The sequence below is a fragment of the Mauremys reevesii genome, linkage group 7 (assembly GCF_016161935.1).
Source record: "Mauremys reevesii isolate NIE-2019 linkage group 7, ASM1616193v1, whole genome shotgun sequence".
Classification (NCBI taxonomy): Eukaryota; Metazoa; Chordata; order Testudines; family Geoemydidae; genus Mauremys; species Mauremys reevesii.
The window spans coordinates 103835680-103852701 of record NC_052629.1 but is presented as its reverse complement, the minus strand read 5'-3'; the positions used below and the strand labels follow the sequence as shown (position 1 = coordinate 103852701).

General features: G+C 44.5%; 1 protein-coding gene across 2 annotated transcripts; it reads left to right on the top strand.

The window, feature by feature from the left end:
• The first annotated feature begins 1078 nt into the window (after positions 1–1078).
• On the top strand, positions 1079–16738 carry SEC61A1 (SEC61 translocon subunit alpha 1). 2 transcript variants are annotated; one of them, XM_039482153.1, is made up of 13 exons: positions 1080–1280; positions 2717–2799; positions 3997–4064; positions 4796–4861; positions 4963–5041; positions 6035–6166; positions 7230–7339; positions 7613–7766; positions 10142–10302; positions 11132–11329; positions 11964–12155; positions 13889–13965; positions 16225–16738. In XM_039482153.1, the coding sequence occupies exons 5-13, from the start codon at positions 4981–4983 to the stop codon at positions 16409–16411; spliced, it is 1272 nt and encodes a 423-aa protein (XP_039338087.1). In that variant the 5' UTR covers positions 1080–1280; positions 2717–2799; positions 3997–4064; positions 4796–4861; positions 4963–4980; the 3' UTR covers positions 16412–16738. The 2 variants fall into 2 exon arrangements, with proteins under 2 accessions (XP_039338086.1, XP_039338087.1); XM_039482152.1 differs by lacking the exon at positions 2717–2799 and having other exon boundaries at positions 1079–1280.
• Positions 16739–17022: the final 284 nt, after the last annotated feature.

The window sequence follows — 17022 nt, the reverse complement described above, 5'->3', positions numbered from 1 at the left end:
CTGGGCTGTTAAAAGTCTGGTTGGCGGGGCTGGCAGGCTCCCTATGTGGCTCCATGCAGCTCCTGGGAAGCCACGACATGTTCCTCTGGCTACAAAGTGTAGGGGTGGCTTTATGTGCTGCCCCCGCCATGGGAGCTGCAAGGGCGGTACCTGTGGGCCGAGGCAGCACGCACCGCACAGAGCTGCCTGGCTGCACCTCTGTGTAGGAGCCAAGGGACACGTCGCTGCTTTCAGGGAGCCCCGAGGTAAGCACCGCCTGGAGCCTGCTCCCCACAGCCCAGCCTTGAGTCCCCTCTCTCAGCCAAATACCCTCCAAGACCCTGCACCCCTTCCCACACCCCAACCCCCTGCCCCAGCCCTGAACCCCCTCCCACAGCCAAACTCCCTCCTGGAGCCTGCACCCCACACCGTGCCCCATGCCCCTGCCCCAGCCTGGAGCCCCCTCCTGCACCCTGAACCCAGCATTTCTGGCCCCACCCCAGAGCCCACATCCCCAGCCAGAGCCGGCACCCCGACCCCCTGCCCCAGCCGGGTGAAAATGAGTGAGTGAGGGTGGGGAAGAGAGAGGGACAGAGGGAGGGGGATGGAATGAGCAGGGATGGGGGCCGCAGAGAAGGGGCGTAGCAGGGGCAGGCCCTGGGGGGCGGGACAAGGGTGTTCAGTTTTGTGCAATTAGAAAGTTGGCAGCCCTAAGCCATACATGTATTCATTATCTTAAATCTCATCTCAACCTCATGATTTTTGACAGCCAACCCATCCCCTCTCCCTCCCCTCCAAAACTTCCAGGTTGCCCCTTCCCGTAAGAAAACTAATATGCCTAGACCCTCATCTTTAAGATGGCGGCTAAACAAGCGGAGACTACAAGTCCCAGCAAGCCATGGGCCACCTTGAGAGATCGCCTAGACCCCAGGAGGCGCATGGAATTCTGGGACTTATAGTCCCCTGGGTCCAACAGGTACAAGGGACTAGTCTGCGAAGCGCCTCTTGCCGTAGTGCATGCTGGGAGTAGTGGTATCTGGTGGGCGCAGTGCATGATGGGAATGATGGAGCCTATGGGCAGGGCGGGACTGGGCGGCGATGGCTGCCGGGAAATTGTAGTTCTTGGGGGTGCCGGAAGTCTGCAGCGCCTGCGCGGAGGAGCTCGGCCGGCGACCCCGTGCGTGGCAGGAAGCGGAAGGGGGCCGGTAGGGCTCGAGCACTGACGTGTCTCTCGGAGTGAGCAGGCGTCTCCGCCCGGCCTCGGCTCCCTCTTTGGACACCAAAAGCGGCCGCGATGGGGAGTGAGTGTCGGCGCGCTCCGGGGGCCCGGGAGCTGGGGGCGGTGGAGGGGCTCCCGAGGCGGGCTCGGGGCGGGGAACCTGCTGCGTGGTCAGTGCAGCGTCCGGGATCCTCTGAATGATCCCCGAGCTGTGCCCCGGGTTGGCAGCGCCCCGCCGGCCTCCCTTCCCCCCCTCCCCTCCAGCTGTGCCCCGGGTTGGCAGCGCCCCGCCGGCCTCCCTTCCCCCCCTCCCCTCCAGCTGTGCCCCGGGTTGGCAGCGCCCCGCCGCCCTTCCCTTCCCCCCCTCCAGCTGTGCCCCGGGTTGGCAGCGCCCTCCCCCCCCAGCTATGCCCTCGGTGGGCAGCGCCCTCCCCCAGCTATGCCCTCGGTTGGCAGCGCCCTGCTGCCCTCCCTTCCCCCCCTCCCCACCAGCTGTGCCCCGGGTGGGCAGCGCCCCGCCGCCCTTCTCCTCCCCCCCCCGCCCGCTGGGCCCGGGGTTGGCAGCGCCCCGCCGCCCTTCCCCGCCCCCCCCTCCAGCTGTGCCCTGGGTTGGCAGCGCCCTTCCCCCTCTCCAGCTGTGCCTCGGGTTGGCAGCGCCCTTCCGGCCTCCTCCCTCCAGCTGTGCCCTCGGTTGGCAGCGCCCTTCCCCCCCCTCCCCTCCAGCTGTGTCCTGGGTTGGCAGTGTACTCTTTGTGCAGGGGCCGGGAGGTACTATTGCTTCTTGAAATGTGCTGCCATCCCAGGGTCTGTCCAGGAGCCTTTTCTTCCCCACTAGCTTGTGTTTGGCTCTAGGTCAGGGGTAGGCAGCCTATGGCATGGGTGCCGAAGGCGGCACATGAACTGATTTTCAGTGGCACTCACACTGCCTGGGTCCTGGCTACCAGTCGGCTCTGCCTTTTAACTTAATTTTAAATGAAGCTTCTTAAACATTTTAAAAACCTTATTTACTTTGCATACAACAATAGTTTAGTTATATATTATAGACTTATAGAAAGAGACCTCCTAAAAACGTTAAAATGTATCACTGGCATGCAAAACCTTAAATTAGAGTGAATAAATGAAGACTCGTCACCCCGCTTCTGAAAGGTTGCCAACCTCTGCTCTAGGCCCTATGGGGGGTATTGGAGCGGTTACATTTCTGAGAGCCATGTTGGGCTCATAATGCTGTTTTTGACACATTATAGGTCTTATTCTTTTATCAAACTGTTAAAACAAGATTAGCTTCTTGTAATATGAATGTGCACGCTGAGCGGTTGAACAGTTTTCATCGTTTCCTTTCCTGTCTCTGCTGCCTTATAAGTTTGCTTGTATTAGGATCAGGGTTAGCTTTCTCATGTTGACATCCATTCTACCCCTTCTTAGGCTTTTCTTATTAGCTGGGCATTCTAATTTTGGTCACATCAGGAAAGAAATTTTCTGCAGCATGCAAAGTAGCAAATACAAATTTTCTATTGGTAGGAAGGCTCTGTATGATGCCAGGAGGTCAGGCTAGATGACTTAACAGGTACTCTTGACTTCACTTGCCTGTGGATCATGTAAAGGTCAGTAGGGGTGCCAGGGCATCTGTTGCAGCACCATAGTAAAATGAAACTGCAAGCTGAGTGGGGCATGGTCAGTAGCCCTAAGCTAAAAATCAGTCATTCTTTCTGAATAACAGAAACCCAAAGCAATGAAAGATATTCATGTCTCTAGTTAATAGAATCTTCAAGGTAGTCTGTTTGAGGAGGAGGAACTGGTTAGGTTCTGGAAAAAAAAATTGGTTTCATTGTTGTAAAAGTAAAAGGTAGATGTGGTATTTGCAGAAAGTGAAAAACCACAATCCAAGAAATTTCTGTTGGAAATTAATAGCTTAATATTTAGTAAACTGTTTTTGGTCTAGACTTAAACTGGGTACATTTAGTATGAATTTCATATTTCCACAGAACTACTGAAAGTGATCGAGTTTCAGTGCTCTTGTGCTGTCTTTCATTAAATGGATATAAAGGAAGTAAATCCTACCACATAATTTCTGCAATCTGAGATTCGGCTGTTGTCCTGAGAGAGTCAGCCTACCTCCCTCTGAATTTCCTTGAACCTAATGTTCCTGTCTTGGAAAAACAGTTTATTTCATAACTGTTAAATCTGAAAGAAGAGTTCATAGTTCAGGCCTGTATTATAGATACCTCCCCTTTCCTTAAATCTTAAGGCTTAGGTAACTTTCAGACCTCACTTGCTTTCTAAGGGTAAACCTCCTCATGCTCCTGAGCAGTTTCACACTAATCTTGTGGGATTGTTTGAGTAACTGTTTAACCAGTGCCTGTAAGAGGTTCAATCATTCCTCCCCAAAGTAGTTTCAACCTTCCACATAAATTCAGTTATTCACATTATGCGTCAAATAACCACCATCAAATAGAAGTTGGAAGGATGCAGAAGAGTATATCTCTAGAAAACAAAATAAGTCGGTGAAACTAACATTCTCTTCCTCATCATTCTCAAGTAAGTTACAAACTACCCAAATCAGCCATGTATAGTAAGTTTGCCATTTGTTATCACATTCATTCAAAGGTGCAACTGCCTTGTTAGCGCAGTTAGCCAGATGTACCTAAGACAGATAAGAGTGAGGTGACCACCTAGTCCCTAGCCCTTGCACATTTAGAAATTTCCTTTTTTTAAGATGTCAGTAACTAATCATCAGGAGTGCCATAAGTTCCGTATCTGTATGTTCACTTTACGATCTAACGTTTTATTTTGTTTTACAGTTAAATTTCTTGAAGTAATCAAGCCCTTCTGTGTTATCTTGCCTGAAATTCAAAAGCCAGAAAGGAAGGTATGTTATTGAGATGTCCTTCAAGACTCTATTTGTAAGAGAGATTTCTAAGCCTAAGGTGTGGTCTACGCTCAGTTTTTGGACCAGTGTAACTGTCAGCAGTGCAGTTACTTTTAACTGAAATAGTTACACCATTGCAGTCCTTGTGTGAATAGTTATACCCAATATAAGTCATCTTTATACTGGCATGAGTGCATCCACAGTAGGTGTTGTACTGCTGTAATTATACCAGGACAGTTGAAGCAGTACGACTTGTGCGTTGGCAAGGCCTGAGGTATATGATGATGTATATCTAAGAGAGAATTAATTTCAGAGTAGCTAAAAATGGTATCTTAAAATTAAAAATACTCTTTCCCTTTTCCCCCATCTCCCTTAAAAACAACTGATTTGAACAAATAATCTTAGATTGGCATTTTTGCTGAGAGCTTTTTTTTTTGGTAGGCCATTAAACTAAGAATCCATTTCGGTGGATCAGTACTGGGATTACTTTATACTGCTTGCATAAGATTGTTTGCTTGGATGAAAGTTTCAGTAAAGGTTTACCATCTTTCCTTCTAGACTTCATCTAGTGTAGATGGGATGAAAAGGGATTTAGTAATTTGCTTCTGTCTAGTGTTTTACCATAAGTATGCAGTTACATTATAGAGTTTAGCTAACTTGCTTAATAGACCAGCTGTTGTGACCAGTGACAACACATTCAGTTTAACTCCTGTCTTTCTCTTTTTCTTCAGATTCAATTTAAAGAAAAAGTGCTATGGACAGCTATCACACTTTTCATCTTCTTAGTGTGCTGCCAGGTATGTTTGTAATATTCTTTCATTTTCCTTTCAAATAAAAAGGAGAACAAAGTCAGTGCTTTAATTTAACCCCACTTCACTTTCATTGCTTGGAAATTCAGATTCCCCTGTTTGGTATCATGTCATCAGACTCAGCAGATCCTTTCTACTGGATGAGAGTGATTCTGGCTTCAAATAGAGGTAAGATCCTGCTTCAGGTAGCTCAGTTGCAAGCGCAGAGTTTTATACTTCCAGTGGCTGTGTAACTTGATTTGTTCAAACATTTGGGATTTTAGTCTTAGTTTATAGATTTTTTTTTAATGAAGTAAACATCTGGATTGGAGCAATAAACACTGCATAATGGAAAATAAATGATAAATATGGGGATGGAATTGGCACAAATGCATTCAAATTTTATATGGATAGACACATTATCAGTTGCATATATCCAAGTGAAGGGCAAATAGCCTTTGCAGAGAAAGTGGAAACAAGACAGCTCATAAATACCCATATATAATAGACATTACAAAACTCCTGCAATACATTCCATGTATTCTGATGCACATTCCCAGCTATAAGATCTCTTTGTACTTTTTTTCTTACTGACACCTTTGGTCAGTCACACAGAGTAAAACCTATGCTGCCTGCTCAGTTGTCCAGTTGCTCATTGAAGCTTTTTTGTGCTAATATAAATCAGATACAGTATCAATCACTTCAATGCACCATTTGATACTAGTTCAGGTGTGTGTGTATATGTATCAGGTGATATCGATTTGATTATAGCATAATGGGAAGTGCAGAGATTTGCATGTCACTGAGAAACGTTGTTGCACAGCGACTGATTATACCAAAAAATATTTGAACGTTATCCTTCCAAGGAAGAGTGAAGCTTTACCGTTTCTACACCATCTTATATCTGACGTAGGTATGCCAGAAAGCAGTAACTTTAATGCAGGGCACGTGATACTAAGGAGCGATTCATTGTCTAGCAAATTAATTTTCATCAACATTTCAGTTACCTTCCAAAGCTTTTCTTTTTAAACTGACTCAGAGAAGGAGATGCCATGTGTCTCTTATTGTTCTATCTGCACCATGAGGAGGTGGGAGGAATGAAAAGTCAAACTTTGCACTTTGGGGGGTGGTCTGGAAATGGTGAACTGCAACAACTGTCATTCTGCTTTCTGCATCTGACAGGAACATTGATGGAGCTGGGTATTTCACCCATTGTCACTTCTGGGCTCATCATGCAGCTCTTGGCTGGTGCCAAGATAATTGAGGTTGGGGACACTCCAAAAGACAGAGCTCTCTTCAATGGGGCGCAGAAATGTAAGTAGCAGCTGATATCCTAGAATATCAGGGTTGGAAGGGACCTCAGGAGGTCATCTAGTCCAATCCCCTGCTCAAAGCAGGACCAATCCCCAGACAGATTTTTTGCCCATGATCCCTAAATGCCCACCTCAAGGATTGAACTCACAACCCTGGGTTTTAGCAGGCCAATGCTCAAACTACTGAGCTATCCCTCCCCCATATCAAGGAGGCTCATCTAGAATGAGGCCTGACATTAACAATGGAAGTTGTGAACTTGATCCTCTGAAAAATCTTGGAATCTCACGTGTAGGCCTCCCCAGATGTTAGTTTTCTTGAGTCTGAATTTGTCAGTATTTCAGTGCTCTGATTTATTGGCTGCTGTTTATTGGCCTATGTGAAATTATCTGGTGAGTTTCAGTTGAGTTCTTACTGGTTGTGTCACATGATGGTGTCCCTGCTGCAGTCTCAGCAGAGAGGCCAAATATTAAATGGACCATGGCGACCCAAATACCGCCTAGACCTCTAAATGTGATCAAGGCAATTTTGATGTGGGAGGAGGGTGAGGCAATTCTGTGCTGCAGATGTCCCTCTTGTGTGAACCATCTTGAGACTCAAGTCCTTTTAAAGTTGGCTCTTTTCAGTAGTAAATGTTGCTATGCTCTCTATGCAAGATACAGATTTCAGTTAATTTTAGTCAGATCTTCTCTACAACTTGTTTCTTTACAAGGAACAATTAAGTTTCAAAATCTGTTTACTGAAGAAAAATTCACCTAAACTGCTTACGTATCAGCTTAATGCTTTACTTTGTATTTAAAAAAATATTTCCTGCAAACAAAAGTGTTTAACACTGAGAATGTTGCTTCATCTGCTTTAGATAAGTTTTCTCTCTCGTTGCTGCTGTGCAGTGTTTCTGTTGATCTTAGAGTTTCCAGTGGCTGATTTCAGGGATCAAACTTCATTTTGACATTGCATTTAGATGTCTATTTCATTAGTTATTGTGTACTATTCCTCCCTGCTACCCTTTTTTCACTGATCTGCAAATGTCATATAAACAGACAGTATTTTTTGTCTTCTTTTACAGTGTTTGGCATGATTATTACAATTGGTCAGTCTATCGTCTATGTAATGACGGGAATGTACGGAGACCCATCTGAGATGGGTGCTGGTATCTGTTTGCTTATCACAATTCAGGTAACTTTTATACCACACCCTCTACATCACTCCTCAAAACCATACTTCCCTTTTATCCTAAAGGAGTCTGGAGGGTCCAGTTATACAGCCTCATGGAGTGATGGGAAAGGAGTGAGGAGAATTGAAAGCACACGTGTCTGCCAACCAAAGAGGATATCTGATATTCTCCTTGTCATCCTTAATGGAACAAAACATTTGTATCAAGTTAGCATTATTACAAAAAATAAAAGGGGATGATGCCTCCAGCAAATAATGCTATTTCTTTTCTTGCAGCTTTTTGTAGCTGGACTGATAGTTCTACTATTGGATGAGCTTCTACAGAAAGGGTATGGTCTTGGTTCTGGCATCTCCCTCTTCATTGCTACCAACATCTGTGAGACTATTGTATGGAAGGCATTCAGCCCCACCACTGTGAACACAGGCCGAGGTAACTCATACTCTGTGTTCTTTGGTTGCGTTAGGATTTAAGTATTCTGTAATACGAAAGATGACTAGATTATCTGAGTAGCTTCATGTGCACTCTTCCACATTCTAAAGCTCCACTCATACATAGCAATTTCTACAGTAACCTTCCAGAGCACAGAGAATTTCAGCAACAGAAAAGTTGTATTTCTATGCACAAAAGAAAAAATTAAGAAAATTAAGTTAAATAGTAAATAAATAGTGCTCCTGACCTCTCAGCCCATGTAATTTTTATCAAGTGGAATCCTAATTAATTATAATAGAGATGTGTGTATGCAAGGTGCAAATGCATGTTTAATACAACTACTGTGAGAGAAGACTCCAGAGGTTTAAGATGAGTTGTACTTAGGCAGCATATTGCCTTGCTTGAGAGAGGGAGTGCCTCCTGCCACTCAGCAGCCACCCCTATTTTTGATTTGAGTGACACTTTTTCCAAAGACTAATCAAATCATCCTCAGTTGCAAGGATAGGGAATGAGATTCCGTAGGGGACACGAAGAACTGCAGGGAGAGAGGAGATGGAAGTATTGGGTGCTTACAGGAAGGCAACGAATTCCAGTTGTGCAAATAAGTTTTAACTCTATAATATAGGATGATCAAGTGTTCAGTCCACAACGTTCTCCATTTACTTTGCATTGTCCATTGTAAGTCTGCAGAATACATCCACCAGACCTTTAGTGTTTCCTTAAAGGTGTATGCTTTAATCAGAATCTGGAATGAAGAATGGCAATCTTAACAACATAAGAATGGTCATACTGGCTCAGCCCAATGGTCTGGCTAGCTCAGTATCCTGTCTTCTGACATTGCCCAGTGCTGCATGCTTCAGAGGGAATGAACAGAACAGGATAGTTATTGATGATCCATCCCCTGTTGTCCAGTCTCAGCGTCTAGCAGTCAGAGGCTGAAGGACACCCAGAGCATAGGGTTGTGTCCCTGACCATCTTGGCTAATAGTCATTGATGGACCTATTGTCCATGAATTTATCTAATTCTTTTTTGAACCCAGTTACACTTTTGGCCTTCACATCATCTCTGGCAACAAGTTCCACAGGTTGACTGCACTGTGTGAGGAAGTACTTCCTTATGTTTGTTTTTAACCTGCTGCCTTTTAATTTCATTGGGTGACCTCTGGTTCTTGTGTTATTTACCCCTTCACATAACACTTCTTTATTTACTTTCTCTACACCGTTCATGATTTTTTAGATCTCTATCATATCCCTCCTCAGTCATCTCTTTTCCAAGCTAAACAGTCCCAATCTTTTTAGTATCTCCTCATATGGAAGCTGTTCCATACCCCAATCATTTTTATTGCCATTCTGTGTACTTTTTTCCAATTCTAATATATCTTTTTTGAGATGGGGAAACCAAAACTGTATGCAGTATTCAAGATGTGGGCATACCGTGAATTTATGTGGTGGCATTATCTAACCCTTTCTTAATGGTTCCTAATCTTCAGAATTGGTTGCTGGGAGGCTTATGAGTCTGTCATTTCACATGTCACTTTTATTCAAAGGGCAGTGTTTTTTTCCCACAGCATTCATAGTTATGGCAGAATCCAAGCTGCTGCTTATTAAGAATCTTGGGTCCATAAATTTTGAACGCTCTTCTTTCTGTGTGATTTTTCAGCAGGGCAGGAGAGTAAAAATTGCTTGCTTTGTGATAGTGAGTTCTCAAAGCACAGAACTTCAAAGTAGGAAAACAAAACAATGCATTTCTTTGAAATGTAACTCTGTCATAAAAAGTGATTACAACTCTGTTTCCCTTTTAATCCCTTGCAGCAGTGTTTTGCTCTGTGTCTATTGCTGATAAGTACTCTGGAAAACCTAGCTTTCGAACAAGAAATTTGTTCTCTTGTGCAGATTGCTAGAACTTTTTGGATAATTCAGTGTTTCATGATGCTCTGAATTCTGCGGATATAAAGTGCGCTGTTTACATCTCTCTTGTTCCCTGTGTTTCATAGAATCCTTGTTTTTTCTTCTAGTATGTTCTTTGGCACTGTCTAAAATAGTCATATGGTGTGGAATCCATACCTGTATGGCATTAGCAGATGTACCTTACGCTATGAAGACAATTGCATTCTTCTTTATATTAACATGTTTCTTATCGAAGGAATTGCCTTTAGGGTGGGATTTTTCAAAAGTGCTCAGCATTGGCCTAACTGATCCTATAGAAATCAATGGTAAAGCCCTTACTGACTTTAGTGGGATCAGAGTTAGGCCAACAGCAAGAGCTTCTGATAATCCCACCCTAAATATTGTATTTCAGAAGCCTAGTTAATGTCTCAGTTCAGATATTAAGATACCTGAACTCATGGTCCTTCCCCTCTCCCTTTCTCATTTAAGGAATGGAGTTTGAAGGAGCCATTATTGCTCTGTTCCATCTGCTGGCTACTCGTACAGACAAAGTCAGAGCTCTCCGAGAGGCCTTCTACCGCCAGAACCTTCCTAACCTCATGAACCTGATTGCCACCATTTTTGTCTTTGCTGTTGTCATATACTTCCAGGTCAGTCAGAATCTAGAATAATGTTTAAAACTACTGCCGGTGGATATAAAAAAGCCATCTATTTCCTGGTACAAATGCAGTCTGATAAATTTTGAGTACAGATCCTGACAATACTTCCATAGAAAAGTTGATAATTGTGAAGATAAATATGAGTTCAAGAAGTTCAAAATCTTAGGCTTTTTTGTGGCTTTTTAAATGAGAACTGACATGGCTGGGTGTTTTAAAAATGGATTTTTGTTCTGCAGCTTGAAGAGTTAAATTTCACCCTTTTAGTGCATACAGAATACTCCTAATGACTAATAGGTGTCAGCCAGGGCTTCAGTTACTTGATCTGAAAAGGCTTGAACTCCACCCTTGGCTTTCTGTGGCCCCCAAAAGGCTTGAAAAGTATTGTAGGCTGAGAGAGATGATGGATGTGTACTAACAGACCTTGCCAAAAATGTCAACATTTTGCTGAAAATACCATGAGCCCATAAAAACCCAAGTCCATTTTGGAATTTATTGCAGCAAAATGGCCAATAAGTAGCAAATTAAGGGGTCTTTTTATGTGTAGCTTTGAAATTTCCGCTTCTGGGCAGTATGCTGAGTTCTTCCTACAATTTCAGACCCACCTTTGAGTATTTTGGCATTTCATAAATTCACATATTTAAGCTATCCTGTCCAACAGTCTGAGGTCTTGGCAGAAGGGTTTAAATAGAGAGTTGAGCTAGTAGAATATTTGACACTCACATGGTTCACAGCAAGATTTTTGTTGAGACGTTGTGTGGTGCCTCTGCTGTCTGCATGTTTTACTTCAGTTACAGTGGGGTTTTTACTTGGCATTTTTCAGGGCTTCAGAGTGGACCTCCCCATCAAATCTGCCCGCTACCGTGGCCAGTACAACACTTACCCGATCAAGCTGTTCTATACTTCCAATATACCCATCATTCTTCAGTCTGCCTTGGTATCTAATCTGTATGTGATCTCCCAGATGTTGTCTGCTCGCTTCAGTGGCAACTTGTTGGTTAGCCTGCTGGGCACCTGGTCTGTAAGTATCCACCTGTTTTCTGTAGCCTGTTGTACACCATGCAGGGGCCCCACTAGAACGCCCAGCTTCGCGCATGATCTCTGTAAACATATTGACGCTTTCCCTGGCAAAATTATGTACATTGAGACTAACAGCCCAACATGTGATGGTTTTCCCCTCATTAAAAAAGCAACAGAGAGTCCCGTGGCACCTTATAGACTAACAAATGTATTGGAGCATAATCTTTTGTGAATGAATACCCACTTCATCAGACGCATGGGAAGGTGCCACGGGACTCTGTTGCTTTTTACAGATCCAGACTAACACGGTTACCCCTCTGATACTTTCCCTTCATTATTGACTGTGGAATACATGGTCTTCTACATTTACCATATGTATTTAATCTGTGGCTTGCTATTATTTTTTCCTCCCTTGCAAACCCAGTATATTTTATTTTTTTTATTTGTCCCTTGTGTTCCTATCTTTAATTTAGAAACTACTCATAATCTGAAACTTGAATTCCCTTGTGCAGCCCATGTGTACGCATAAGCTCGACCTCTTAACGAAGAGCTGATGCATTTAACCAGGGTTAGTCTAACTGCTAACAAATAGGGACACAAAACTAAACAGTACAAACCTGTTTGTTTCTTTTCAGGATACTTCATCTGGAGGCCCTGCTCGCTCTTATCCAGTTGGTGGACTTTGCTATTATCTGTCACCCCCTGAGTCCTTTGGTTCGGTGTTAGAAGACCCTGTCCATGCAGTAGTTTATATTGTGTTTATGTTGGGCTCCTGTGCTTTCTTCTCCAAGACATGGATTGAAGTTTCTGGCTCCTCTGCCAAAGATGTAAGTTAAAGAAATAGGTTTACAGGATAAAACTAGGAGAATTATTCTGCAGTAATTACTTCCTCAGCAGTAATATTGTGAAATGGTCAGTATAGCCTGGTGCCAGACTTACCTCTTAGTAATATCACCACTTATGTGGAGTGCCTTTTTGGCTGTGGATTGCAAAACACTTAAGAGCTGGGTAAGCATTTCTGTTCCCGTTTTACAGAGGGGAAAACAGGGACACAGGTAGAACCCTGATCTCCTGATTTCCATTTGGTGCCCTATTCGCTGGATCACATGGCCTCACCCAGCCCCTCCCAAAAACCCCTAGGTGGGTGATGTAGGAATAGAGATGTCTGAGATGCTTGATTATCACTTGAGTAGAAACAGAACAATATGAAAGAGAAACTTCTTCATAAGGAGCATAGTGCGTAGCCAGGAGCACTACATTTGGAGCATAGCGGTCAGATGACAGCTGCACTGGGTGAGGGTAATTATCTCATTAAAAACGTACACACAGTATTTTAATACTTCTGTGCCTGGAAAAAACAAGCTCTCCAAGAAGGCCAACGGCATATTGGGCTGTATTAGTAGGAGCATTGCCAGCAGATCGATTATTCCCCTCTGTTTGGCACTGGTGAGGCCACACCTGGAGTATTGTGTCCAGTTTTGGTCCCCTGCCCACTACAGAAGGCATGTGGACAAATTGGAGAGTGTCCAGCGGAGGGCAGAAAAAATGATTGGGGGGGGGCTGGGGCGCATGACTTACGAGGAGAGGCTGAGGGAACTGGGGTTATTTAGTCTGCGGAAGAGAAGAGTGAGGCGGGATTTGATAGCAGCCTTCAACTACCTGAAGAGGGGTTCAAAAGAGGATGGATCTAGGCTGTTCTCAGTGGTGGCAGATGACAGAACAAGGAGTAATGGTCTCAAGTTGCAGTGTGGGAGGTCTAGCTTGGATATTAGGAAACGCTATTTCACTAGGAGGGTGGTTAAGCACTGGAATGGGTTACCTAGGGAGGTGGTGGAATCTCCTTCCTTAGAGGTTTTTAAGGCCCGGCTTGACAAAGCCCTGGCTGGGATGATTTTGTTGGTGTTGGTCCTGCTTTGAGCAGGGGGTTGAACTAGATGACCTTCTGAGGTCTCTTCTAACCCTAACTTTCTATGATCTTTATGGGGACTGATAACTAGAAGTAGTTTCAGACTCGCTTAATTAGAGGTATGTTAAAAATAGTTCAGCGCATCTGCATACCAGTAGCTGGCCTATCTAAGCTTCAGTCATTCAGATGTGTAACACTCAAGAACAAAATATTTCATTCTTAAATTGCATTGCTTGTAGCTATTGGAGATGGTAAAATGGCTGACAGTATGGCAGGTTTTAATTAAGAAGAAATAGCTTTTTGCATCATGAGGAATAATTAAAGAAATGGAATACACACAATGAACATTTTCATTTGGGATGGATCTGGCTGCTTGCTGCCAAATGTGGCTGAGGTCCTACCTGGAGCTCTGTACAGATCTTGGTTGGGTTTTGCTTGTGTGTCACGCTATTAATCATGGCTTAGAATAATGGAACAAGGCATCTTACACTTTAAACACAATAATTGGGAAAAGCTCCACTTTGTTTTTATTCTGTTTCTTGGAAGATGCCTGACATGTAATCACAGAAATGTCATGCTTTTGATTCCAGATAGCTAGGTGGTTCTGTGAAATTAACCTAAAAAAATGAAACTAAATTTCTTGGCTCAATACAGGTTGCCAAACAACTAAAAGAGCAACAGATGGTAATGAGGGGCCACAGAGAAACCTCCATGGTCCACGAACTAAACAGGTGAGCTACAAATATGTCAGTGGCTAAATGTACCAAGTGTGGAATATACTGCTCTTCATGTAATATCAGTGCTACGATAAGCATGGTCTTCAGAAGATTAGAACTTGGATGTCCTTTCAAGCTCAGTCTTAGGGTGATATGCTAGCCTACTGCATAAGGCCATGTCTCCTGCTGGAGGCTGGACCTACAAACACTGCAGTCTGCTGTTACCTCACAGCTGAAGGATTTAGCTCTGGTAGTAGACCTGTGCCTCTGGTGCAAAAGGTCCTGGGTTCAGTCCTTGCTGAAAGCCATGGTGTGAGCATGCAAATGTATGGTTCCTCGCACTGATGTAAAAGCTCTCACGCGAACAGGCTAGCAGTCAGCTGGCCCAGTTACCTCCAAAAGTCCTCCATTGCAGGGTGATGGGTATGGAATTACCTAACTTGAGCAGTGGCTCTCAAACTTTTGTACTGGTGACCCCTTTCACATGGCACACCTCTGAGTGCGACCCCTCCTTAAAAATTAAAAACACTTTTATATATTTAACACCATTATAAATACTGGAGCAAAATGGGGTTTGGGGTGGAGGTTGACAGCTCGTGGACCCCCCCCATAAGATTGTGACCCCCTGCTTGAGAACCCCAGGTCTTAAGTCTGCTGGTGGTTGTGAGGACTGCAAAAGCCTGAAAGATAAAACTTAAGAGATGTGGCTGCATACATGCAACAATTTTCATTCATTTTTACTGCATCGTTAGTAATATATTCAGCACTTTATGTTTTCAAAGTGTTGCATAAACATTAATCTTTTTACAGTAAATATTATTAATCATAGTTGCAGATGTCTCGGTTACATACCTCCTATGGGTAAGAGCTACAGTGTTCTAAATGATTTTGTTTTGAATCCCAAACAGATATTTAATAAACTACTTGGTGCAGAGGTGGGGCACAAAGTGACCCTTTGAGTTCTGCGGTGCTTCCCACTGCAGTTCTTCTCTCTAATATGGAGGTGTAATATGTAGCGAGACTACAGGTCGCAGTCTGCTTTGCCCCATCCCAATCCTAGCTGTAAGCCACTTGAAATGAGATGGAGTATTTCCTGGGACCCAATTGCCATTGTGTTTGGTTGCAGTGCAGTCTATTCCATTCCATTCCATTCCCAGGCAGCTTGGCGATGTTTGTCCTCAGCTGGGCCATTCTTGGGCCCCCTTGCCTAGTATGCCGAGCCTAGTGCATGTTCCTCCTCTTGGATTGCTGGACCAGGGAGGAAGAGGGTGTTTTGTTACTGAGGGCCTTTGTTTTTATTTGTAATAGTTACCTTAAACTTCAGGGGAGCTGCTGAAAAAATATTTAAGGTGCCTAGTTGCATGAGGTCTAGCTCCCTGTTCTTACTTTTAAAGGGATTGATTTTTCCCTCATAGAAAACACTCACCTCTTTGATTCAGACTGTTCTGCCAACTAGGTATATCCTACAGCAGAGGTCCCCAAAGTGTGGGGCATGGCACCCTAGGGGGATGTGGAGGAACCCTTTGGGGGGGGCACAGTGGGGCCTATCTCATAGCACCGGAAGGGACCCTGAAAGGTTGAGTCCAGCCCCCTGCCTTCTAGCAGGACCAAGTACTGATTTTGCCCCAGATCCCTAAGTGGCCCCCTCAAGGATTGAACTCACAACCCTGGGTTTAGCAGGCCAATGCTCAAACCACTGACCTATCCCTCCCCCTAAACTGGTGCTCTAGGTGAAGTTTGAACTCTCAACCTCAGCATCACTCCTCTATAAGTACTGTGTGCCAACTATTACACCACTGGAGCCCACTGGCCAGCCCCCAGCCCCTCACCACCCCCAGCTCTGCTCTGGTCCCACCCCCAGCCACGTCCACGGCTCCTGGCCCTGTCCCCAGCCTCGGCTTGCCTCCACTCCTGGCTCCACGCCAGCTGCCAGCCTCGACTGCTGGCCATGGCTCCATTCCCAGCCCGGAGCTGAGGCTGGGGGCAAGGCCGGGAGCGGAGCTGCACCAGACTGTGGGCCCATCACAACCCGGCTGCAACTTCGCTCCCGCCCCCAGCTTTGGCCCATGGCCCCCGCCTCGCCCCGCCCCCCCCCCGCCCCCCCGGTCCCTGTGGCCACATCTCAGGCTGCAGTGTGGGCATGGACAGGGCTATGGTGTGGTGGGGCATGACCCTCAAGTTTGGGAACCACTGTCCTACAGGAATACCAATCCCTGGTGCGAAAGGTAGCTTAATGTCTGACTGTACTTTTCCTTTTACCATTGTATTTTACAGGTACATTCCCACAGCTGCTGCATTTGGTGGTCTCTGCATTGGTGCTCTCTCTGTCCTGGCAGACTTCCTTGGGGCAATTGGGTCTGGAACTGGAATCTTGCTAGCTGTTACTATCATTTACCAGTACTTTGAAATTTTTGTAAAGGAACAGAGTGAAGTTGGGAGCATGGGAGCTCTTCTTTTCTAAACCCAGCTTCTCATGGACCTAGGAAAGGGGAAGGCGTATTCTTGAATCATCCAGTCAGGTGAAAAGAAATAAAACAAACTCGGGCACATCATGCTATAGGAACATGTATTTTAATAATGTTTCCAAAGTGCATTTCCTTGTGTTCACTTTTTAGCATATTGTTTGTGTTTTATAAATGTTGGAAAATGTGCAACAACACTTTTAAAGAAAATGGATTATTTTTAATAATTAGGAAAACCAACTTCCTGAATTGGATTTAGTTTGACAGTTCTTTAATTTTTCATCCCCTTGCAGGAATGATAGATCTGAAGCCTTTATAGGTGTCAATAAATAGACATGGGGGGAGGGCTATGTATTGGAAAGGATGTTTTTTCCATATATTTTGTGTTTGCAACTCCTCTGCAGTGGATTAGGTGAGAGAAATCTCTCCCTCTGATGCCGGAGTTCATTAATTATGGTTGTAAGCACAAACAATGTTTAACGTGTTCAGTTTTGTATATTTTTTTTGGAATATGGCGCATTTGGTGAGGCATTTTCAGTGTATTTTTACAAAGGTGTAAACTAAGCTAGGTCTTGTCAAATGCTGACTATTGGCTTGAGACTGTTGCCTA

Excerpts from the sequence above, each read along its gene's own strand:
- SEC61A1 (XM_039482152.1), top strand. Across the intron at positions 4,065-4,795 it reads TTCAAAAGCCAGAAAGGAAG|ATTCAATTTAAAGAAAAAGT; the intron begins GTATGTTATTGA and ends CTTTTTCTTCAG. Across the intron at positions 4,862-4,962 it reads TCTTCTTAGTGTGCTGCCAG|ATTCCCCTGTTTGGTATCAT; the intron begins GTATGTTTGTAA and ends TTGGAAATTCAG.